This window comes from Thunnus thynnus, chromosome 15 (genome assembly GCF_963924715.1).
Source record: "Thunnus thynnus chromosome 15, fThuThy2.1, whole genome shotgun sequence".
Lineage (NCBI taxonomy): Eukaryota > Metazoa > Chordata > Actinopteri > Scombriformes > Scombridae > Thunnus > Thunnus thynnus.
Window position 1 is genome coordinate 24,905,464 of NC_089531.1, and position 26,578 is coordinate 24,932,041.

Consider the following 26,578-nt stretch of genomic DNA (forward strand, 5'->3'; position numbering starts at 1 on the left):
GTGATTCTACACACTGAAGCTAGAATTACAGGCTTGTAAGTCTGTTGCCACAGAGCAATAAAGGCTTTCATATACCGCATACTGGATATCTTGACTCTTTGGTACATATTAGCCATGGTGACGGAAGGGTATAACACAGGTCTAATGGCTCCAGTGGCAGGAGTGGAGGATAAAACGCTGCCATGGTATGATTGTACAGTCTACTTTTCAAACTTCCTGTTATGTGACTCACTAGTCACACAGCAATATTGCTTTTTATTTTTTTTAGAGCATTTAAAAAGGGGGGAAGCTGAAAAAGTACTTGGCCTTAACCTTACATAAGAAGGAAGATGAAAACAAGATCAGCACAAGAATTTTACCCATGGCTCCAGGGATGGCAATGTCAGTCCAGAACTTTGGTCAAAACTGAAATATCTCAACAACTAATAGATGGATGGCTATAAAAATTTGTACAGACATTCAGGGTATTCAGAAGATGAATGTTACTGATTTTGGTGAACCCCTGACTTTTCCTCTAATGCTACTATGAGGTTAACATTTATGGTTCAGACTGAAATATCTCTATCAGATGGATTGCCTTGATATTTATAAGGTCTGTGTATTGTCTAGAGTCAAGGTCCCCAGATGATTCTTAAGTTTGTGTGATCCTCAGACTTTTCCTCTAGTGCTACTATGAAGTTGACTTTGTAGTTCTTTATGTTATGTATCTTTATGTTTAAACAAACATGTTTAATATGGTAAACATCATACCTGTTGTACATCAACATGCTAGCATTATCATTGTTAACATCTTAGCATGCCTACAGAGCCGCTAGCATGGCTGTAGCCCCTTAGGCCGTATTCAGACCAAATCAGGCGGTGTGGTCTACTGCCAGAGGGTTGAGCAGAGGTGTGTAGGCTTTAGAACGTAACTGCTGTGAAACAATCAGAAAATAACGTTCTATTGATCTGATTCACCGGCTTTCTTGCTACCACTGCTCCCTCTCTTCATTCACTCTCTAGCTTGCTCGACTACAGCTGCTCTCTCTCGCTTGCTGGTGCTCTCAGCTCTCTCTCTCTCATCTTTTTTAAAAATGAGTCCGGAAGCCGACAACAAAGCATAACTTCACTTTTAACATTATCAAACAAAGAGAAATGTCCTCCCCTCCTCCTAGTAATGTCTTCTTACTCCCTTATGGCAGGGTTGTCCAGCTCTGATCTGTCTGTTCGCTGACTGTGACTGGCCACCGCAGCCTTCAGTTGCAGTGACGTCGGGTTGCGTTTCTCCAAAAGTTGACTCTGGATCAACTTTCTTGCCGCAGGCCAGTACGACGCTGCTGTGGCCAAAACCCCCACAACCTGAATGCACTACCCCCTTCAAATGAATGGGAAGATTGGTGTTTTTTTCACCACACCGCCTGATTTGGTCTGAATACAGCTTTAGTCTTGTTTGCAAACAAATGTATAGACAGAACATTAGTGGTCTGCCTTGCTATATATGTCTTAATAATATGAGAAAACATTCTCTAATAAGCTTCAATATACTGCAGACTCACGCAGAAGCTTGTTTTCCCCAGTACCTCCCAAGGATTATATCTCACCAAGGATGTGAGAGATCAATACCTGCAGAGCTGGGATCACTGTGACTGATGACTGTGCTAGGCCTCCTATGATCCCAGGCTTAATGAGCTATGTCTCTAAAGGCTCCCATGGCGTCACACATGTCACACAAACTCTGACCTATGCCTAAATCTTCACCTGACTCTGTTTAATAATCCCTCACTATTCATTCACTCATGGAGGAAAAACTTATCAGGATTTCATTTGAATTTCACTCAATGTGCCAGAACATTTGACTGGCGTCAACCCCAGTGTCTTACAAGGTAAAGGTGGTTAAAATGGTCATTCCAGCAGGGTATCAAATCCTGCCAATTCTACATTCACATTAAACCCTATAAATTAATGGACTTTAGTTTTAATGCTGCAATACATCAAGTTAAAATACCCTATTTTTAACTGAAAGCGTGAACAATCGAAATTTCAGTTATTTATATATTTAAAAAGAGCCTGACAGATTATATTAAAACACAGTGTACTGACTTGATGCTGTACAGGCAGTGACTGCAGACTCAAGTAAAAGAGAGCCAAGAAAATTCATAACCACTCAATTATTCCCTTCATCAGAACGCAGTGTGGATAACCTCTCTGAACTCCTTGCACTACAGGTTGAGCCTCTTGCCCATATTTCTCATCGTGATCAGATTGAACACTGCAGGATTCGAGTGGTGCTTACAGAAAGCTGCTGTTCTCCGTTCACAATTGTATGGTTAAATGCCTTGTCCTGACGTATGTTGTAAACACATAATCAGACAAATAATGCCAGTTGTACAGGGTTTATGTTTTGTAGTAATTGATGTGCTAACATTACAAGATAAGGCATGGATGTGAAATCATTTAATGTTATAATCGTCATTGTTTTCCTGTCTGTCACTGACATTATAGCCTTTACTCTCATAGAACGTTGCACAATCACAGCTGACTCAATAAGTATTATTAGAAATATTTGTTGTTTAGTTTCTCTTATTCGGGCAGTTAACATAATGACGACATAATGTTTGCTAAAAGAATATTTTTCTGCTCATGTTCAACAACTTCAAAGGGAGGATCACTCATAATGCAACAGACCCACAAGACAAGGTTATCTTTTAAGTATTGAAGGAAACTTATCATAGATGTGGATGAAATATTTATATGACTGGAAAGAGCTGACAATCTTATGTGGTTCACTTTTATAAAGAAACACGGTGTCCTTAAAGTTCCATTACACACTTTTGATATTAAAATTTCTTCAAATTACTACCTGTACTGTGGAAGAGTATTATTGCTAATCCATCTGGCTATCATCACCACATTCTGGAGCCATCAGCCATTTTTAGTAAATTGGTTGAATCTCAACATCTCCCTGAAGATGTGCCACAGTGGTCAGGTTACTTGTGCATTTTAACTTCTGTATAGCTACGGCATAGTTATAAATAGGCAACTAAAACAGTTGGTTAATGTTATGTAGATTGTGGGAATGGATAATTATTAAATGTCTGTCTGACTTATTGCATGCCATATTGTCCAGTAAGTAAAGTAGGCTACTGTTCTGTTTGCTAAAACTAAATAGAGAAAACTAGCTAGAAGTGCTGAATGGACAACAACATAAATGGAATAAGTGTAAATAAATGTAAAGCTGTTGTAAAATGCAATTGACTAAGTTATAGTAACTTTAGCTTTAGCTGCAAAGGCATCACAAAATGACAGAATAACGTTGATTCCACAACACAGAATTTGATTCGTCTGTGGAGGATTAGGCAAGACTACTCCAAAGGGCAACTTTTGGTGACTAATACAATATTATAAATAAGGCATTTATTAAAATGACTAGTGATTGATATGGTCCATTATGATGTTACTGTTACTGTGAATCCAGTCAGCCTGTCATCACACAACTAGTCTCGCAATACCAGACAAATGGACATCTCCCCGCCTACCAATCATCTGGGGGTTTCTAAATGCAAGGTAGTTGCAAGTGCAGCCCCTAACAAACTTATGCCGCTTACATTTTCTCAAGGATACGCCTTACCGGAAATGCAGCTCTCCCCCCATTCTCCTCCGTTATGAACTGCATGTCACTGCCCAAATATGAAACTTTGGATTGGTTCTGCAATGCAGGTTTTTTTTTAAACTCTAATCGTTTCCACCCAGTTTTAACAATGAAAGCCAAGAGATTGCCCTCAGTCTCTAGTTGAGCAAAGCCTTTAGAGACTGACTTGTGAGTCTATCACACAACCAACAAGGGAACAACAATTTCAATGAAAGGTCACCCAGTTGGTACACTGCTGTGATTCTTTGCTGGGTAACTACACATGTTGCTCTACATCAACTGACACATACCACCATGTAACCATTGGTGACATTTAAATGTGAGGCTGTCTACCTGACTCAGATGTGTACCTTGCTCCTGCCAATTAAGACTGGTTCTTTCCCTTTGGCCTGAAGATCCAGAGTGTTTAAGAATGTCACAGACTGCCCTTTAGCTAAGGCAGTCCAAGGAGGATGACATTTGAAATACAGTGTATCTACAAAGGACCCTTCCCTCAAATCAATTTCTGTACTTTTCTACAGAACAAAATATGTTTGACAATGATTAAGTCATGCCTGCAAGAAGCAAACAGTCCTGCTTCTAAATTATGATGTCTTGACAGTAATTTCTTAGTCTTAGTGGTGGTTAGCATCTGAATTCATACATTTATGAACCATGTTTTATTTTAGACAAACCTTGCCCCGTAACCAGTCCCTAAAAAGCTTTGCTCACTCATCTTTATTCATCATCACACTGGAAATATGCATGTGCATAAATTTAACATGTAGGGGGCTGCCACTGTGAAAGGGTACTATCACCACAACCCTTTGTGGCAAGTTATGAAGTAATTACACCTTGTTGTTTTTGGTGTAGTGCGGTGTAATGTGAGCATGAATATATAATTGACTTAAGTAATTAAGTTAGACAACATTGACATAATCAAGCAGGCCAGTGAGACCAAAATTTTAATATCATGCATGCACTTTTAAAATTGTTTATTCACTGTTCTACCCTGAGCGTTTCTAAAACTGTGTTTCATGTTTGATTTTGTGTTCTACACTGTCCCCTCCAGGTCCATCTGTAGCAGTAATTTATCCTTTCGTGTTGTCGTCTTGGACACTATTTGCCATGAGTGTTTTATTTAATTAAATTTTATTTTAGATGCCTTGAACATAACTGAATTTGATAGCAGTTAGCTGCAGAACCTAAATACAGCAATGTATTTATGTTCTGCAGCTAACTGGGTATCAAATTGAGTTAATTGTTAGACAAAATTGCTGTAAGCTAGTGGTTAGCTTTTTTTGCCATGTGACTCAGACTTTTTTGTCTCTAGCAGTTATGGCTTTGCATGGGGTGTTTGTGTAATGTGTATTAGTTTCTCTCTGATATCTGTTTATATTTTGTGTTTTCATTGCAGTTTTTTAGTTGTAAAGCTTCATAAACAAGAAAAGTTATGTCTGGTGTTTATTGGAAGACTTTAAGGACAACTCATCATGTATTTATAATATGTCAGTATAATGACACCATACACAAATTAGAGACTTCACATTATTTTTTCGTAACTTCAATTCATGGGTTTAATATGATACGTTACTGAACTACCAGTATAAGAGTTGTTGTGTTAAGCTTTGGACTTGGGTCAGGTCTGGTGTAAATTTCTCAAGAAATATCTCTGTTTCTCTCTTTGATTGTGGCAATTTATTGTCCGCACTCATGCATGTCACATGTTTCCAATAGAGATGCAATGCCCCTTGAGAAGATGGAAAGCATGGAACAAAGCATAGTCAATGTGTTACATTACCGGTAAGCTAATAGTCAATACCAGATTAAATAAAGTATAGGTCTGATCTAAAATGTGTCAACACCAGTCAGGTTCATTCGGGTTGGGCCTTGAAAACACAAGTTTAGGTTTCAGTTTTAGACCTGTGCAGAACTCATTTTCATTTTGAATATATTACAACATTGAAAGTATTTTTGGGCCTCCAACATGAAAGAAATAAGCTTTGCCCAAACCAATAGAGGAGTCACTGCATTACAATATAACTAAAACAACCAGATGAGACAAAACCGGAGAGGTCATCTCCACTCAACAATGAACTTCACTGAGCTTTATATTCAAGCATTCTAAATGTCACATTTACACATTAAGTGCGGCTGGTGTTTTGGCAACAATGTCCAATGTGAGCACTGAACACCTCATTAACCAACTCCATCTTCAACTATGATAGTGCTACATTAGCAAGAGGTAGCCTTCAATTAAGAATTCAAATTAATGTTAAGTCCATGCAACATGGTTTAATATACAATGGTATTGATTAATATAGGCACAGTGCACACACACACACAGTATTTCGATAGTAAAAAGGGTAGGTCTTTGTGTTTCAAAGATAAATGAAATGAAAATGCATGTATTTCTACAGTAGTTCACATGCTCAGAGTCCATGAAATCTATGATAGATTTCTTTCTCTGTAGGAGTTCACAGAAGATGGATAATTACCACATTAGTGCATCATTTCTCAATTTGTCTAGGACTTGGCACCCATGGCCAAATCTTCATAAGAAGCTACTCTTATAAAGTTAGCAGATCAGACATATTTTTAACATGAAAAACCACATATAAATGGGAACAAATCCATCAGAGATACATTAAAACTCACATTAAATGTATCCATGTGGTTGACAATGAATCAAAGCAGTCCATTTCCAAACTTCACAACATATAGATAACATTTACATTCATTCAAATGATCATGAAGAACCCTCCTTTTCAAATGCCACATAGTCTCCTTTTAAATAGCCTATATTATCTAAGAGACGGGACAGAGAAAACCTCTCAGTCTAACCACCCTGGCTCACACACAATAATACAAAAGGCCTGACCCAACCGCTGACATAATGTACCATTTCCAGATTAATAATAGAAACACAATTTCCACTATGCTTCCTGCTGCAGTCATCATGATGTCTAATAGGCACAAACACAGACCTTTGACAGTATGTCCTGCTTTTGCCATAGCTGCAGTATATATAAGCAAACTGAGCTGTACCAGGAACAATCACATTTTGGGTGACTATTTCATCCTAAGCATTAAGAACATGAACCATGATACCATGAAACTCTTGTCATTCATCAGGAAGTAATACATGTTTTTCATCAAATTCTATTAAAAAAAAAAAAAAGAATTCTTAAAGTCAGCAGTTGACCGTGCTCTAAATCCTTCCCTTGGGCAGTAATCGTCCAACCATAGCTTAACAACCGTAACTATGCATGGCAGGCCTGTAGAACCTCTCCATATGCTGAAGCAGTGTAGTGTGCATCTGTAGTGAGCGATGTACCCCATATACAAAGAGTTTGTAGGAAGGCATAGCCACACTTATAAGTAGGGCAAGGCTTAGCTCAATTACCATTATTTTTTTTAATGATATTATAATATATATATTTTCTTATTTCTAAATTTGGCGCCCTCCAGTGGCACAACCAAAAAAGACACGGTGGCTGACAGTATTGCTCCTCTCCACCCAAATATGTCAAAGCCTCGGAATTAGACAAATATTCTCCATTTTAAAAGTTAACATGTTTGCAAATCAATAGATTTTACCTCTACCAAAAAGAGATTTTATCATATAGCCCCTTGAAACCTTGAAAATATGGATAAAATGAAAACAGCAATGTTAAATATTCTTTGGCTTGGGAGTACCCTAGGTCAGGAATTTGCACCCCTGCATCTTCTTTGAACACTGAAGTATAGAAGAAAAAGGGAGAGGAAAGTCTGTTTCTAGAAAGGCATAGCACAGCAGTTCTCAGACTGATCTGTTGCCTGCAGCTACAGAGTTACTTAACTGCAGAATTCAATTGAGTTAATAACTGGGCAGACGGTTTTGCATCCCAGTAACAGGAGTCAGCTCATCATTTAAAGCATGGCCAATCACACTGACATCCAAATCATTCAATTAAATTTAGCTTAACAAAGTCTCATGTCCTTGCAGGATCTATAACCTGTGGTAGATCTGAGGGATAAAGGACAGAAACACACAAACCCAATTTGTCATTAAGTGGCCTTTTCATTAACAAAAAGGTTCAGTATATTCAGTGTTTCTTACACAAAAATATATACCCTGAATAAGAATGCATTTTGCACCATGGATCATTGTGAATGATTTTAAACTTGCATCATTTACATCGTCTTGCAGTTTTCATTGGCACATTCCTACAATTTACAGTTTTGCTCTCTGCAGTTAACCTCTTCATCCTGAACCACCTGGTACACAAATAATATATATGACTCAAGTTCACAAACAGCAATTCAATTACCGGTACTTATGTTTTAAAAAGCTGAGTATGCATTGCTGTATTAAGAATTTATTTTTTACCACCAACAAACAACATAATCATTCCATCTGTATTAGAATACAAACAGCTTGTCATTGTGGTGGCACAATGGCTTTACTGGTTTATTCCCTGACAAATATCCTTTTGACACAACATCAAGCATATAATATTCACAATTACTCAAATTAAACCATAACTATTCTGTATATCCTGCCATCCCTATAATACACTGTGCAATGATGTGTTAAAGCAACATGAATCACATTATAAACTTGATATGGCTATTGCTATATACACAGCAGACACAAAACACCAATTCATTTGGAGTTGTGTTTCTGGTCATCTAATGAATCTTACTCCAACACTGGCTCTCTACTAAGAAAAAATATCCGGCTCAATACTAAATGCTCTACAATGTTCACCAGCTTCCAAAACAGTGGAAGGACGCTAAAACACTCACTCTGTAGGCCTGATGGGAACTGCAGAGTATGGAAATTAGTCTCTGTGGGTTCATTACTATGAGTGAGACCTTTCACATTATACATAGTCATTTCATCCATTGCTGATACAAAAATTTTGATGAATGCAGCTTCACTTTGTTTGACTAACTCCAAAGGCCCTGTATTGGCTTCAGATAAACTACTGCATACATTTTTGCACAGGAGGAGGGTTGTGAATTTTGTCAGCAAGCAAAACCTGTTTTAATGTTCATATGGGCACCATACAATTGTTTTAAGACAAACATGAAAAACAATGAACATATCCTTTAACCTTTGCAGCTAATTTTAAAGGGAAAATAAAATAAAAACATAAATATAATGTATTTGTGAGGTAACTGATGCAGCTTTCCAATAAGATAAACCCATTATTCGAAAAAACAAGAAAAAAAACAAAACACTAGCCAACATGTGACTTCACTTTAAACATGGTTTGTCACATGTCATGTCACATGTGAACAAGCCACAAAGCTCTTTCTTCAGAATAATCACCTGCAGAGAGGCTCTTGACATATCTCAAGGATCTGCTTTGCACATTTCCCTCCTCTGAAGCATTAGCACAATTCAGACTCCATTAAAGAGTATTATCCAAGCAGGCGGTGCAGAGCTCTCAGACACTGGTAATCACTTCACCTGCCTAGCGAGGATGGCAAAAAATATCAAATGCAGGAAGTAGACCGACATGATAGCATACGTAAAGATTCGAATATCAGAATGGATGCCTGGCAAAAATGTGAGAGATGCAACATTAATAGATGTAATAGTAGTAGTTCATAGATTACAATGTGTGCCTGTCAACCACTAACATTTGCCAAAAAAACTACCCATTAGTGCTGAATGATAAATGGCATTAAATCGCAACTTTGATATACAATCTCACTCATACATGAGTTACACATACATTATTCTGCTCTTTTCCCCTTTATCAGGTAGATCCACTGCATTAAACCAAGGATACCTAATTTCTGCCTACACTATTACATCAACAAATGCCTAAATTCTTTTGACTACACAGTCAAAAGAATAAACATAAGAATAACATTTTTCCATATTTGTTGGACTACATAGGGGTAACACTTCAATTTTGGGAGGGATATCTATGATTGTGGGCAAACCAAGCAGGCAAATAAGCAAGAAAGACTTCTGTATGTTACAGAATGACTAACCGATACAATTAAACAACTCTGAGGGCAAATTAAAACTTGAGACGGCAACAGTGTTACCTCCGTTCTTACCTCTTTGTCCATGCTCTCTAGATCCTCCTTGCAAAGTGTGTACAGAGGCATAGTTTCTGACATGCTCGGCTGTCGTTTCCGACGAGACGGCCCCGGCTGCTCGTCGTCTTGACTGGACCCTGCCGCCTCATCTTGCTGACTCTTTGGACTTCCCCTGAGGCACAATAACAAACAATAAAATATAGATGGACTACTGAGCTAGTTGACAAAATACAAGCGAATGGGAAGGTGTGTCCGAGCTTTTGACTGGTACTATATGTCCATAGAGAGATGAATATTTTTGTTGTGACTTGGGTAGTGAAATTTACTCCGTCAATCTATATTATCATTATCTTAAATAGTCCCCATCCACTCAAAAATGTCTTTTTCTTCTTGTTATCTCACTGTGATGTTTAAGCTTCACTGTGCAGAATGACATATGTGCTGAGTTTGAGTTTAAAATAAAAATATTTGCATAATTATAAATTCTGGATTTTGAGATGAGGTAGTAGATGTAGAAATGTTCAGAATTTTTAACTGGTAACTGAACTTTTTTTGTGGAAGAACCACATCAGACACATTAATATTCCAAACAGAGTGTTTTAATATGTACTAAAACATGTCTGGATGGGATGTTTAAGTATCCATTATTGTCGCTGTAATTTTTGTTTAAATCACATCAAAATGTGTCAGAATATGTACATGGTCTAATTATCAGCTGTATAGGGTCTATTATATATTACATATTTACATGCTATACATTTATCACTGGTATCTCAAAACAAAATAATTTACTCAGATGTGTTGTGTTTGCTTCTTTTACTTTTAAATGTATTTTTGTGTTAGAGTAATCTTCACAGGAATTACCAGGAAACTGCATTGATTTGCAAACACTGCACACAATCAGCAAATTTTTCACAACAAAGACAAATTGCAGAAGTAAAGGATGAAGGTTAAGGCTGCAGACCAATGAAGAGAAAGGCCTTTTCTCTGTAACAAGAACTCATTAGATTTAAATCTTATGCAAATGGGAAGAGGAAGTTTCTGTACTTCCTTTTGGCAGTGCTTAATTGAACAGATCTTCTTTGATGATTAAATCCAAGTTTATGCAACCTCCTGAAAACTCTACAGTGCCTCTAATCCATTAATTATCTGGGCCAATTTTATGCTTGTGATTATTAATTACAGTGTAATATCATAGAGATATTCAGTTCTAAACATTATGAACCACCATGATGGTCCAATAAAAAGTTAGTGTTTTGTATTCTTATGTGAGTAATGTGAGGAAACAATCAGGCCACAGCTTTCTCATGATAACTGGCACCCCAATAACAAACAAACACACAAACAGAGGACACACTCTTGATTAGCATTTGTGACTGACAGATGAATGACAAATGGAGAAGAAGATCACAGAGGTGACTGAGGAAATTAAATGAGGACTTGGAAAATGAAGCATACAGTTTTTAAATAACTGGTTGATAGAAAATTTTTTAAGATGAGTATTTTACAGAGGTGAGACGAGACTTTTTTCCCTTTTAATTACACTGATGTATGAGCATTTTCACAGGAGTTGTAAAAGATTTGTTTGTTTGTATAAGATACAACATGCAAGTAGAAGTGTGTAATACAAGCTCGGAAGTTCCACTGGGAGCTACAAAGAGCCCCCCCCCCCCTTCATGAAAATGAAGCCAAGAGGACAAATCCATACATTTAAAATCTGTTATGAGTGATTCTGTGGTCAATACTAAACAGAGAAATATCAATAAAACTCCCACTTTTTACATGTCTGCTACAGTTTTGCTGGAGAAATGCTGTGTGAGGGGACTTCCATTATTACTGTCAGGGATCCCAAGTGAAGTATAGAAAATGCTACCATGATATATCATGATATATCATGGTAGCTCCCAGTATCATTTATCATGATATATATAATGGTATTACGATAACTGAAATCCTACTTTAATATCTCGTTTTAGATTATTGCATCAGTAGTTTATCATTATTCCACACAGGTCAAATTCTGTAATTGCTGCAGTACCTGAGACAAGACTGCTCTCTATGATCAGAGAGCAACAAAGACCCTGATGCCTGGAGGTAGGGTAGTGGCCGTGACACTGGAGGGCCCCTGCGGATCAGCTTCCCTGTGACGGGGTCGTAGGTCCGAACCTCGGGGGCTGGAGGTGGAGGTCTGTGGATGGGAGCTGGGTGGAAAAGAGCTTTCTGCAAGGAGCCCTGGTTGTCAAGGAAAGCTGCTGGACTGTTGCTCCTTCAAACAGACAACAAAAAAGATCTCATGGGGGATTCTTATGTAATGCAGCTAATATGTCATCAATATCTGTAGTATTTTCTAAGTTATCGGAACACATTCTAGGCTTGGTGATATAGCCTATGTCTCATTAGTCATTTACCGTGGTGTTTTGGAGTAGTCCTCCTTCAGTGGGTAGAGCTGCTCCTCCACCCTCTCCCAGCGCTCCAGACAACTCCACAGCCAGTCGGGATTGACAACATGGAGGTGCTTGCAGCCCTGTGCCTGACGAACCTTCTCAGTGCCTGGTTGACAGGAATGATAGAGGAAACAGTGAGAACAAGTCTTGACCTTACAATCAAAGCCTATTACCAAATACACACACACACACTCTTCTTCTGTTGAATAATTCAGATCGATAATCAGACTTTCCGTCTTGGAAGAGAAAAGAGAAAATAATTGCTTGGTCAATAATACTACAAAGATAACAAGCAAGATTTATCTTTTGGAGCCACTGTCCTTTCACATTTCTGCCAACTCAATAGTTTTCTTAGGAATCTAAAAAGGCATGTTTTGTGTGGGCAAGTCCACAGAGAGTTGTATTATTGCTTGAATAATACTTATTGATGTTTGACACAAAGACACCAAATTGAATCTTTGAGTGTAGAAGCTCATTAACTCTGGGCTATTTTAGCCATGCATGGCTAACAATCAAATTCAGATATTGACTCTCACTGTTTGGGCAAATGTACTTGTTTAGTCGGTGTACAGTATGCTGTAGGACTGTTCAGTGTTGTGCTGGGATCAATGGGATGCTAATTATAGTATTTTAAGTATTTTTCATGAACTTAGCAGAAAGAAAAGTCATCATAAATTGATCTCTTTGTTCCATTATGATTTTAATCTGCTAAAAGAAAATAAACATTCAGTTCAACTTTAAACCATGCGGCTTGCTCACCAGTGTACAAAGCAACAAGAGTCTACAGCCATGCTAGGGTCTCTATGAGGCTGTACTTAGGCTGACAATGCGAACATGCTGATGACTAGCCGGCATAATGTTTATCATGTTCACCATCTTAGTTTTGTGTGTTAACACTGCATTGCATGCTATCAATTGCTAATAAGCACTAACCACAAGATACTTTTGCAGGTATTTGGTAACAAACCAAAGGCTTGATGAAATGTTAAAAGGTATCACTAATGTTCATCCAGAGGTGAACATGAACGTCTGTACCAAATGTCATGCCAATCCATCCCATAGTTGTAGTGGAATTTCACAAAATTGAAAAAAAAAAAAACAAAAAACAAAAAACTAATTTCAAGCTCATGGCGGCGCGAGAGGAAATGTCAAGGGAATATTGAAGTCATTAGGATGTCTCGTCTGGGAGCCATGGATGTTGGTGCAAAAGTTTGGATCATTAGATGTTGAGCTATTTCACTGAGTAAAAACTTTAACCTGCTGTGGTGCTAGACGAAAAGTCAGTAGAAATCATCTCTGGGTACTGAATATTTGTACAGTTCTTTTTTTTTTTAGAGATGATTTCTTTCTGCATTTCTGTCTTTAAAGGTTTGAGAGTCCATAGACACAGTATACAGAGTCAGAGAGGCATGACAAACAACAAAGACCCAGGAAAACATTGCAGTTATGGTTGTGGTATTATGCATCTTAACCAGAAGACTATAGAGGCATGTGTACAAAACTTAATGCCAATCCATTCAATAGATATTTCAGTGTGGACCAACATGGTAAAGCAACCCACCAACCGACCAACATTGCCATCCGCAGAGGCATACCGCTGTCATGGCTAATAAAATTGCACCAGTAAGGGAAAAATTCAAAAAAAAAAAAAAAAAAGAGAATAAGAATAAGAATATCCTTTCTACCAAACAATCTAATAATATATAAACAAGAGCAAAAAATTAATTTAGTCTATCCATGTGTGTCTGTGTATTGGGGCACATTCAGGACGTGAAGAGGTCAGTGAGAGGAGATGGCAAGGTGGAGTTGCAAGAGGTGGGTTTTATGTGTAACTCATGTGATAAAGTAGTAACACAGTGTTTAATTAAATTTAGTCAATACAGTATAATGAGACGGTAAAAGTGAGAATAAGACTCTTGGGCTGCTACTGCTAAAAAGACTGCATTGAAAATGCAACTTCTATTATCATGGCTACATAAATAAAGATTAGACCAATGCATGTTGACTGGACACCAGTCTTCCTCAGGATCAAACAATCACAGACACAGAAAAGTGAACACTGCAGACTGTGATGTGGATTCGACATAGATACATATGGATTATTGTGAAATGGACTAGATGAGTACCTGTCAACTGTGCTTGTCTGAACATGCAACAGGCAGTTTCAATTCTTTCCAGACTAAGTGACCTACTGCTCATATTGCCCCAATTCCCTCTCTGACTGATTTTTCTCTTCTTCTAATGTACAAGGTGAGTGATTGCCAAGTGCTGCTCTCAACGGGGCTGGCTCCCAAGGCAACAGTGCCACTTCCTGTGCTTGTTTTCAGAGGATAAACTGAATTGGTTGCAATACAAGCGTGAATCCACTTTAGATGATCGACAGATAGATGAAGTGTTGTATTCTTTGTATCTTGTAAACAACCAGAAAATACACAAGGATGTAATACACATTTTTTCTGACTGTAAATGGCAGTAACATGGCAATGGCAGTTCACAAAAATAAAGAAGAGAAGACCACAAGTTAATGTAAGCAATGTAGGTTAGTATAGTTTAGGTTTTACACATACAAAAATCCAATAATATAGCCTCCAGTATTCACATGGTTCTAAAATGTCAGGATGCAGTGAACTGTGCTTCTGTCAATCAAGTAGGTCTAATTACAGAGAAGAAGCTGTCTCAAGAGTATATGTGGAAACCTGCATCAATCAAATTTTTGGCCAGTAGTCTGCAGAAGTTCAAAACAAGCTGACATTGCCTTATACAGTTGTTTTAGCAGAATTTTGGAAGAACGTTTGCTTATTTAGACATGTACACATGCAACATTATCATCCCACTGAGGTTGTGTTTGAATGCCAGATTCCACTGTGCTGTCATCTTTGTCTTTTAAGTAAGCTGTTTCTTTTTCAACTGCCAGCAAGAAGCTCCACCAGGAGAGTGTAATGCACACAGAGGTCCAGATCCTCGACTAGTTTGTCATGCAGCCGCCCAGCAAAAATATGATCCCTCTCTGGCTTCAAAGGCCAACACTGCCTGTTGTATTTGTATCCATGGAACTGCAAAAGTGGGTGAGTATTTTTGCCCATGCACCACTTGTACACCCTTATTGTCATTGTTAACCAACACTTCAAAACCATCACAACACTGGCTCACAACTTACTGGAATAGCTGACCTCTGAGATACACTATTTGGGCTAACACGTTATTCAACCTCAGTTATCTCTCCTCGCTATAACAGCCGGCAGTTTTGACAAGGCTCAGACACACAGATCTGCCAATATATCAGCAAGCCCGACATTTAAACAAACCTTGCATGACGCTTCTTGAATTCTAGCCTCAGCAGCAAACCAGTACTTGCACCAATTACAAATGGCTCCAGCACACTGCTAACAAAATATACCAAAACTGTATTCAGCAAAATGAAAATACTCAGAAAACATAATTCTCAATATCACTTTCAGTCCTCTAAAATCCAGTATCATGCAGGTTCTAGAAAGGACTCATCATTTATGCAAAATAGCATGAATAATTTAGGAAGAACAGTTTTTTTTTCCAATTTGACTTGTAGGTCAAAATTAGCTTCTACATAAAGAAACAAGACTAAGAGTCCACAGTCACGCTAGCAGCTCTGTAAGGCAGTACTTAGGGACTGCTGTGCTTTGACCTAAATACTAATTTCAGCATAAAAACATGCTCACAGTGACAATGCTACCATGCTAGTAGGTAAAATATTTACCATGTTAACCATCTTAGTTTAGCATGCTATCACTTGTTAATTAGCACTAAACAGAATGTACAGCTGAGGCTGATGGGAATGTCATTAGTTTTTTGCGAGACATAAACCAAAGTATTGGAGAAATTGAATTTGAATTGAATTTTGACCTGATGATGCTGCTAGATGAAAATGTAAGAGATCATTGAGGTTATTACAGTTCATCCAAAGAGGGACATGAATGTCTGTACCAAATCTCATTGCAATCCATCCAACACTTGTTGAGACATTTCCCTAAAGAACAACAACAAAAAAAAAATCTGGTGATACTCAAGGAAAAGGTAGGGGGTCACCGAAGTCATTAGGGTTCATTCTCTGAGGACCATGAATGTCTGTAGGAAGTTTTATGGCAATACATCCAATGTTTATTTCAGTGTGGATTAAAGCAGTGGACTGACTGACAAACACTGCCATCCCTAGAGCCATGTTGCTCGCATGGCTAAGAAATATGATAGATTTTCTCTTTTTCTATAAGAAGTACATCGATAAATACTAGCTCCACTCAATGCTTGGTCATTAGTATACATACATTTTTACATACCAGCTCTTGCTGCGATGAGATGCGTTGTCCAACTGGGATCTTGTGAGCTAAGAACCAGATTCTTGCCAATCTTGGCCCCCAGTGCCTTGGCATGGTAGTACTCACGAGTCCTCTCCATTGGATAGTTGGTTGGGTACAGGCCACTGAAAACTATCATTGTGCCCTCCAGTGTCTTGCTTTTCAGCTCTGGGACAATCTTGCGGATGTCCGGTGTTTCAGGGGTTTCCTTCCTCAGGTAGGCTTCGTAGCGGGCGTAGTACTCTCCGTGGATCCTTTCGAGCACTTCCTCCAGGTAGATCAGATGATCATCTTGGTCGTTGTCAGCTTCCTCTTCCTCCTCGTCCTCCATACTCTGGTCCAGCAGCTCCTCCCCCATAGTTACCCCAGACTGTTCACTATTCTGTGACTCTGTTTCTGGCTCTCTCCTATCTGCGCAGCCATTTCCCAGCTCAGGGTCTGGGAGAAGAACTCCTGAAGGTTCTGCTATGTCAGAGCTGTTTTCTCCTTCACTCCGACCTTTACTGTCCCCTTCCCTTGTCCCATCCCCATCACTGGGCTCTTGCGTGACTCCTTCCTGCCCAGGTTTCTTTGTCTGGCAAGACTTGCCTTCACCATCACTCTCGGATGAGGGGGGCTTCTCTATAATTGAGTCATTGTCACTGTCACTGTCACTGGAAAGGTCAAAGTCCAGGTTATTGGACTCATGACTCGGTGCTGATGAGTTTGCACTGTCCTGTGCCTCTCGTGTCCTGTTGCTATCATCTTCCTTAATATTTGTTTTGTTGTCACCCACCTGAGTTTCCCTTGACCCTGCCTCAGACTCTGCCTCATTCTCTGACCCTTTACTACGGAGTGCCTCGTCCTCTACAACCCCTGTGGGATGTGTCCGTTCATTTGTTGGTACTCCCTGAGAAGACTGAGATGATGTGGACTCTTCCTTTCCAGAAATGTCCTTTGCCTTTTTCCTGAGGCCATTATTTTGCTCATCAGCACCAAGTGTCCCAACTGTTTCTGTGCTCTCTGCTGGCCGACTTGATGCGCCTCCTGCCGGAACAAGACAAGGCAATTACACAGTATTCAAGGGCATCAGATTCAATAGGTGAGGTTACAGCTACAGCATAAAGGAATCTGGTGTCAATCGGGCCAATTTAAAGATCAGATTTCTCAAAGATGACCTTGCACATTGAAGTGCTTCCACATCTCTCCCCGAAAATTATTGGACAACACAGACGGAATTCTTTAATAATATTATTAGTTAAATACTGAAAATGTTTTATCTTACCACAAGTCTAGTCATTTATCTATTGCAATCCTGACCCCCTCCAAACATGTCCTATTTTTTTCAGCACATTTCCAATTTTCATCATGCTTATATGGTCATGAAATAGGTGAGTCCATGTGTGTTTGTCCAGGGCAGCGATCAGTCCAAGCTAGCTTACCTGAAAACAGCAATGGCTAAACACCCTTGAGCATTAGCCTTTCCAGCTAGCTACCTAGCTGGAGCTAACTTTCTTTATAAAACAACACCAGCTAATGCCCACAATGTACACAATGTACTGTACCGTATAAGTCTTGTAACAGTGGCTCAAGCATTTCAGTTGACAGGCTAATGCTAACAAAGTTAGCTAGCTAACGCTACAAAGTTTTACAAGTTTTTAGTTAAGTTATTTGACACCATGAGAAAGGAGATATTAAATCATACACATCTAAAAAATGTTAAGAATAATAAAGTCTGAGGCTTAATTCCATTGTGGCCTTGCTAAATAGAAGACACTTGAAGATGAAAATAATGCTATGAAGATGAGAAGAATTTTGTCTGTGAACTTTTAATTTGTGTTTTAATTAGCATTAACTAACTAATTAGCTATTGCTTTTAAATTTAAATTTGGAGGTCAAAGGAAAAGTGTAAAGCTTTATATTTCTCTTTACACTGTATTTAATTATTTAACTAATAATATTATTAATTGATGCACTCAGCTATATATTTGACTAGTCTCATAACCTATCACTACCTTTTGTCAGTTTCAGGTATCCATACTTACCAACTTAATCTTCACCACCTTTGACTCACAGTGATAATGCAAAACAAAACAGCACATTAAACATACTGTGGAGACAAATTTCTAGTCAGAAAGTTTCAACAAAAATAAAGGATCTTTTAAATAGTCTATCAGGATGTGTGCGAGTCTGCTTTATAACACATGCAATATTTGGCACCATGTCACCCCACTAGCAGTGATGTCATGGCCTGTTTCACCATGTACTTAGCATTAATGCATTCTGGAAAGTCTGTAACCCTGTGATTATGAACCTCTTAGTAATAACCTTCCTAACATTTCACACTAGTACATTCTACCAGGAAGATAACCCAGATTTTAGCTCAGGAAGAGCTGCCCTGGCTGCCTGTGTTGGCAAACACTTCTTGGTGCATTCAATCATCCTTTGAGGCAAATGAGAGTCCTTTGGGTACATTGAGTCACTTCAGAGAAAGTGACTGACTGTGCGTGAAATAAAAAAGTCAAATGACAACCTGTCAACATCACAGAATAATTCACATAGGAGTGGTACTACTGGTACAGTCAAGTCTTAACAAACAAGAATGAAGGTCTTTGAAGTAAAGTATTCTGGTATCTTTGAGATAGAAAAATGTCATGTAAACTCTGCATAACATACATCTCCATCAGTGACAATAAGTATGTTCAAGGAAGCATGTGACTTGGAGCCACAGCGCTGGATGGACAGGGGAAGGCAGCTAAATAATAGCGTGCTCTGAGGCAGAGCACGCTAGAGCAGACGCGGGCCAATGAACACCAGCCCTCAGAATATGAATGAGTAAATTGAGCAAAACTTTTCAACACGGTCTTATACATTCTCATAAACAAAGAGCGCTTTTTCGACTTCCATTGCTTTCTGCATTTGCATGATCATAAGCCTAGTATGCCCCCCGCTGTAGGCAATAGTATATTGGTACAAACAGTATATAAACATGTCTGGAAGTGAGCTTAAAGCTAATTAATATTGATATATCAACAATGGATCAAATGGCTACGTGTAATGTGAGATGGATTGTTTTATTATTAATTATTACACAACACTGCAGTTAATTTTTAGCTCTAGGTAGCGTTTTAGCACCTTTCAGCTCATTATTTCAGGTTCTGCGCCCCACAACTGTACTGTTTTCACTCTTACTGCTCACAAGGTGACTAACCAGTATGTCAACACTGTGTTTACAGGTTGATGTGCTGTCCCAGAATGGCCAAAAGAAAAATCAATGAATGCAGCTTTAAGTTATGCTAGTTTTGGAGTCAAGTGCCTAACTAACACTAATGGATTATTGGATGATGCTCCACCTCCCAACTTAGTAAGACCACAAAAAAATTATTTTGGCTTGACGCTACCCAAAAAATATTCTTATTTCACTTATTTATATTTTTTATTCATTTAAAAACTCCACATGCTACAATAAATCAACCAGTGTCTATGTCATACTGTATTTGTTTTAAAAATACAATTGCAACTGTAAATAGTATAACTAAAAAATAAAAATTGAAAAAAAGCTACCACCAAGAGAAATGCTGATTCAGCAAAATCTTATATTTTAATGTGTGTATGTCATATATGTGAGAGAGATTACTAGAGCATGTATTTGACTTGCAAAAGTCATATAACTAGAGATTGTATTTGCATTGGACTAAATCTGCTTTGAGCAAATTGAAGCTTGTTTTTTTACCCAAATAATTAACTCTATTCTATTTTGAATTAAACAGCTATACTGTATAAAGACACACTACTGAGCCTGGCAGCTGGTGTAACATGGGATCAGTACAACCAGGAGTTATCAGCTAATTTATGTGGCAGCCTGAGAGTGGGTGTAAATGAAGGGGGGTCCTACAACATCCCCCAAGGAGACACACTTGCTGGTTCTAAGCAGCTTGTTTTCTGCTATGATAATGAAGAGAGTAACACTGTGTCTTTGTATCAAGGATTCCCTGAGTTCACCACAGAGGGATGCACATAGGTGAAAGTGCTGGAACTCTTTAAGGCAGTTTTATCATTGTCTATTGACAGGTGCCTTTCATTCATAATAGGGTTTGTGGATAGAGGTGTGTAGGCTAATTATGTGTGTCAGGATGCTGGATGAATATGAATGCAGTGTTTATGAGTATTTATTGTCTGGGTCCACCCTGAGTGATTGTCTATAATAAATTATATGACAGAGGAAACTAAAGTAATTATTAACCTGATATACAACAAGTCTTATCCATAGGTGATAGCTAGTGTAATAAAGCTAAACTACTTGTATTTGAACAAGGATTAGTAGAGCAAAGTTCAAGGATTATTTTGCATTTCTCTTTGCAGGGCATGTGATTTATGAAAAGTATAAGGGGAATTAGGTTTAACAAGTATAGGCCTTTTCCCAATGAGTAAATGAACAGTAATAAGATATTATTAGGTTCAGCACTAAGATAAGCATTTGCAGGCTTGCTATCAACTTTAATAATCTAATTTAAAGCTTTTAAAGACCTTTTTAGATTTCAACAAAGAAAACAAATTATACATATAGAAATTGCAGATCAGTGATAGACAATATGTTAAAAATATATATCATATGACTAAATAGCTTTCATATGCAAAAACACAAAGTAATCCAATGAATGTTAAACGCAATGAACTCTACTCCACTCTGGTATTTTATAACCTTTAATACAATTTGCTTGGAATCCTAAATTTGTACAATTGAAATTTGTGAGGAAAGATTTTGATTTTGTTGTTGATGAAACAGATTCATTGATTCATGTAAGGGATGATACTCGTTCTAATGAACTGTAGGTTCCATGATTGTAATGGAGGACGGGGAATCTACGAAGTACTTTATGCAAAGTGGAGGAAGCTATTTATCTATTGCATTTTATTGGTTACACAAATAACCTCAGCCCCAAGCTATTTAGTTAAGCCACACTGTTTTGGCCTTTACCTTAAGTTCAATATTGGCACATTAAATTAGCAACAAACACCTGCACTATGTGTCTATTTATACTGTACAGTTACTAAAAGTTAATCCACATCTGCCATCCAACAGGCATTGAGAATCCTCAGAAGCAATTGTTTAAGACAAAAGACCGGACAGATACATGTAAAGCCATAATAATACAATAATACAATACAATAATGTGTTTTTTTTTTTATATGTAAATACTTTCATTTTAAATATTTGCTTATTATATATCCTGTACATTAAAATATACAAAAGATGATGTCATCCATATATGTTTTGGAAATATTCAGTCATTAATGGCAGCTGGCATTGATACACCTACTACTCACCACTGGATCTGGTCAGTTCACTCGTAACACACAAAAAATTAAATACAACCAAATAATAAGTTAAGCTTAAACTAAGAGTGTTCCCCAAACAAATATTTCTGAACAGCTACAAAGACAATAAAGAAGGCTCCAATGCATTTCAAATCAAGACTTCATTACTACTGTCTGCACAGAATTAGCCCTCCTAGTTGAATTGACAAAATTGATAGTCAGTCACATATAGTATGGTTCCCTCTTTTATTTCCATTTATATAACAGACTGAATAACATTCAGCATTAGTAGCTATGAACTTACAAGAGCAGTCTGAGAAAACTTGCATGTCAACTTCAGCTATAAGTGCCTCTTACAGGCGAAAGTGCAGGGTACTGGAAACAAATCCCTGGACAGTACATCCTTGGTTGTCCATTTGTCCCTCTGTGTTACATAAACTGTTCAACTACTTGGTCATGATAAGGATTTTTTTCTTTTCTATGGATGCATCAGTTATCAAAAATGTGTGGGCACTGTACCTTTCTTGGCCATCTGAGCTTCCCGTGATCCTGGTGGAGCATTGATGTCTCCTGTGCCCTGGAAGTAGATGTATTTCTTCACAGTGATGAGGTTAGGTGCAAACTTCCACACATCCTCTCGGTCGTCGATAATGCAGACCATCGAATCCCCACAAGGGAAAAGGTTCCTGTCAGGAAAATCAAGCACAAGACGCTAGCAAAACTGCAGATGTTCAAAACCAAGACAGTTTCATTTTCAAACAGACACTTGTGAAGGCACTATTCATCTCTCTCTGACTGTATTACTGCTGTAGTGAGAGATCTTACATCACCATTCCAAATGTTTTCTCTGTGAGAGAGATGTCAGTGGCATCCATTCAAAAGTGACACTGAAAGAATAGTAGATATCAATTTTGCTCATCTACCAACACAGTCACTGAAGATAAAAACTGATTGTACTAGAAATTAGAAATAGACAGTATGAATCATATGATGAAATCCACCAAAACAGAGTAAAAGTCTAGAGAACAGACAGGCGCAGGGTCGCTGCAGACTAAACTGCCAGCGATTGATTTAGTTGTCATCTTTAGCAGACGGCGATTCCCACCTAAGATTCCCCGTCTTGGAGAAAGGATCGATACACTCATCTCTGGAAAGGATGCGATGAGAGAAAAGCTTCTTTTCAGGATCCAGAAAGCCTTAAAAAAAAGAAGATAGAAGAATACATGAGGATGAAATGATGAAAAAAAAGAGGCATATTTGAATGAAAATGTAGCTGCATTTTACAAGGTGAACTTGAGTCTGATTGTGTCATTTCCTCTTCAAGGACAAGATAAGCATTAAACGGCTATTGAAGAAAGGGTATGGAATGTAACTGCACTGCACACAAAATAAGCTGTTTTGCCAAAACCCTTTTTTTGTATATCATTTCTAAAGACATACAATATAAACATAAGCCTAAGAGTTTTTATCCATTTAAAAAAGAAACAAAAAACTTTTGTCTGGCGTGTCTATGACCTTCTCAGTGTGAGCCTCTCTTAGAATCGAGGGTTGAAAACATCTTTAATATCTTCTCAGGCTTTCTCGACAAGAAATACACAGCCTTCGATGAAGGTTTGGATAGAGAGCTACCCCGGCTGAACAAGACAGCCGGACCAAACCATAACAAAAGCTGTCGGTAGCTGAAGCGCTGCTGTGAAAACATGCCGACCTCCCTGCATCAGAGCCAGTAGTAAAATCTAATTCAAAACGCATTAAACATTCATCATATGGAGGCAGAAGAGTACTGGACCAGACTGCCTCTATTGTAAGATGAAAGATCATAGCCTGAATATGAAAAGGACGGTCTTTAAACGCACCACCTGCACTTTAACATAATCCAACCTTGAATCATAAACCTGCTGAAATATTTTCCACTTAGGATGAAACTAATTGTCAGCTAGCGGCCAAATGCTGGTAAAATGAGCCTGGAGACAGTGAGCTTATCTGCTCTACCTGCCAGTTAACAAGTAACAGCCATAAGATAAAGGTCATTTTACTGTATATTGCAAAACATAAACTGTTTTAATAAGCAGCTGAAAATGTAAGCACCCCTGCTGCTTGCAAATGAGGTATTTAAGACATTACTGGATGCACAACGGTGAACCAGCACAACCTCAGCTAGAACGTAATTATTAGCAGATACTTCCCCCCTATGGACATAGACAGGTGGTACAAGGAGAAGACCCAAAGATGTTTTCCCTAAACTATCAAAATCTAAAAACACTGTGGCTGTTTTTGATATTATTCAATCTGTGTAGAAACTTTCAAAGTGCCTATTATGTGATGTCAATTACCGGCAATGGTGTGTGCATAAAGGCGGCTCCCGAATGTGAAGACATGTAACTCATAGAGTTTGGCAATTTTCTCCAAGAATTCCTTGCAATGTGGGCGTAGTCGTGTGTGGAGCATCGGTTCTCCTCGCCCAAGCTGGAAGTGGAAAATACCCTGGAGGGAATAACAGGAATGTTAACGATGATATAATCAGGGAAGATGCAGATTTAATAATAAAAAAAAAACTTTAAAGTTAAACATTGTAGCTTAGAAGAACAATTCTGAATCAATCCATGTTAAACTCAGACATGTGTAAACTGTACTAGTAAAAAGGTCTGAGTACTAAAAAAAAGATTATTGATAATATCTGAAATGATCCTTATGAAATTACCTTATTGGACATACGCTGGCAGTGCTGTTCGGTGGTGTGGATGAGCGTCTGGTCCAGATCCACCATCAGGACCAGCTTTTTGTTCCGGTACAGTCTCTGCTGGTCTTCTCTGCCCAGCTGCTCTGCTTGCTGTTGGGGAGAATGAGAATAATACACCGTATATCAGAAAACAACCACAATAACCACCACTTTATGTTTTTATATGGCCTCTGTGCTTTTTTCCTGTATAATTATTTATTAAGCTTATTTATGTTTATTACCAGAATTCCACATACAGTTTTACACTTGCAGCTTTTGATTCTTTTAAGCTTTGTGGTTGACTTTTTTCCTCCCAATTCTTTGTGTCTATGTGTTGTCACAGGAGTGTTAAAATGAAAAACCCCTTGTATAATTAAACATTTTCTCAATATACTGTATATTATTTTGGAAAAATAATGTAAAGGATGGGGGCACTGTGCTTCCAAGAGTAACACACACACACAGAGGCTGTTGTCAGGGTATGAATGTGAGGTGAAGCTAACCGTACTGGCCCGGACTTGCAGGTATCTCCACCATATGACTCACCTCTGAGCTGACCATCAACTCAGGCACACTGTGCACCATGGAGACTGTTGCTGTGGAGATGGGAGTTTGCTGGTTCCCATTTGTGCTCTGCAGCCTGAGATGGGAAAAAAAAAAAGAAGAGTGGGAGTCATGCATATGTGACTGAGAAGAAAAGCCGCTTTCACAAAGATGCAAATTTGATTTGTTGGGTTTAACAGCTGTTACTGGATTGAGCTGAGGGAAAGTTTGCAGTGAGCTGCCTACAGGCAAAGAGACTCACAGAAACTTCAGCTACAAAGTGATTTAGCTGATTATTGCTGGTTCCAACCTACTTAAGATCCTCATGGATTATATATCAATACACCAGATATCCAAATCATCTCTGAGAGCAGCAACACTTCTATTTCACTGTAATACATTTGTACTGTGTAGCTTCATGTCACTGAACTCTGCAAAAAGGTAGAGTAGTGTGGATTCTGACAGCTGTAAATATGACATCTTTATCAAACTGACATCAGGAAGAGTTTAGAGTTGATCTATAACCTGAGTTGTATTCAGCTCTTTCTGTATGATCTCTGGTGCCATCTGATGGTATTAAATAATACAGAACCCACCATAAATACCTTTGGTCAGATATAATTAGTCAGTTTTGAAACTATAGGGCGTAACATCCTCTTAAAAGTAAATTATTTATGGGTTGTAAATTGTTTCCTCGCTGAATGATGTTGAAACATGTAATGTTTACTCTTACATTTCTTTGGCAGGGATGTTTTGGCAGCTCAGTGCACCGTGAAAGGTCAAAGAGTTAAAAGTGTCAAACATCATCTCTCGAATGAACAGGATGGGAAGCAGCAGCCAAATGCTGGTAAATATGAAAGTGGCTGGTAGATTTCAAAAACAGAATAATGATGTATCTGTCAGTGGCTGGTTGATGTTCACATTTTTAAAAAGTTTATTCCCCGCCCTGAAAAAGTGTAAACAAGTGATAGTGTTTGCATTTCCTTACTGAGTCAGGTCTTGGCCACATTCAGCGCATAAACCCTTCATCACTATCGGATGGCTACATTCTTCTATTCTGACGATGACGCCCCTGAAAAAACAGAGAAGACAATTTAGTGCAGAATCCAACTTTTCATAAAACCATTAACAGTGCGTTAGTCCCATCTTTTGGTGAGATTCACATTAAATAAACATGTTAAATGACACATTTGCTTTTGTGCAGCCAGTGTAGAAATGCAGTTTATTAAATGATACAAATAATAAACATAGAGCTTGTAGCGCACAGGCTAGCTGTGAGCCTCAAAGCTATGTGTTTCTGATTTGCTTGGATTAACTGGTAATTGAAAAAGTTGTAAATCCACTCAACTAACTATGTCTGCAATTACAGTAACGAGCATGTAACCTGATATAACATTCACAGTTGCTTTGCTTTGTAATTAGGACACCACAGTTCCCACTACTGATGTAAACAAGCCTTTTTATAGCATTGGAAAACATTGCTATGTTGGAAAGGGCTGCTGTGTAACTTAAGTCCATGTATTAAAAGACTTGTTGAATACAAACTAAAGGGGTGGATGCATTATTCGACCGAGCTGGTTTTGAAGCTGCCAAC

General features: G+C 38.2%; 1 protein-coding gene across 1 annotated transcript in view; it reads right to left on the minus strand.

The window, feature by feature from the left end:
- ctdp1 (CTD (carboxy-terminal domain, RNA polymerase II, polypeptide A) phosphatase, subunit 1) overlaps window positions 1-26,578 on the minus strand; it is a 73,115-nt gene that overhangs the window by 44,281 nt on the left and 2,256 nt on the right. The window contains exons 2-11 of the mRNA XM_067611516.1: window positions 25,973-26,056; window positions 24,988-25,081; window positions 24,424-24,552; window positions 24,056-24,206; window positions 22,828-22,918; window positions 22,242-22,408; window positions 16,407-17,450; window positions 12,061-12,202; window positions 11,691-11,918; window positions 9,671-9,824 (exon numbers count right to left, since the gene is read on the minus strand). Of these exons, the coding sequence (XP_067467617.1) occupies window positions 9,671-9,824; window positions 11,691-11,918; window positions 12,061-12,202; window positions 16,407-17,450; window positions 22,242-22,408; window positions 22,828-22,918; window positions 24,056-24,206; window positions 24,424-24,552; window positions 24,988-25,081; window positions 25,973-26,056 (2,284 nt within the window). The remainder of the gene's footprint in view (window positions 1-9,670; window positions 9,825-11,690; window positions 11,919-12,060; window positions 12,203-16,406; window positions 17,451-22,241; window positions 22,409-22,827; window positions 22,919-24,055; window positions 24,207-24,423; window positions 24,553-24,987; window positions 25,082-25,972; window positions 26,057-26,578) is intronic.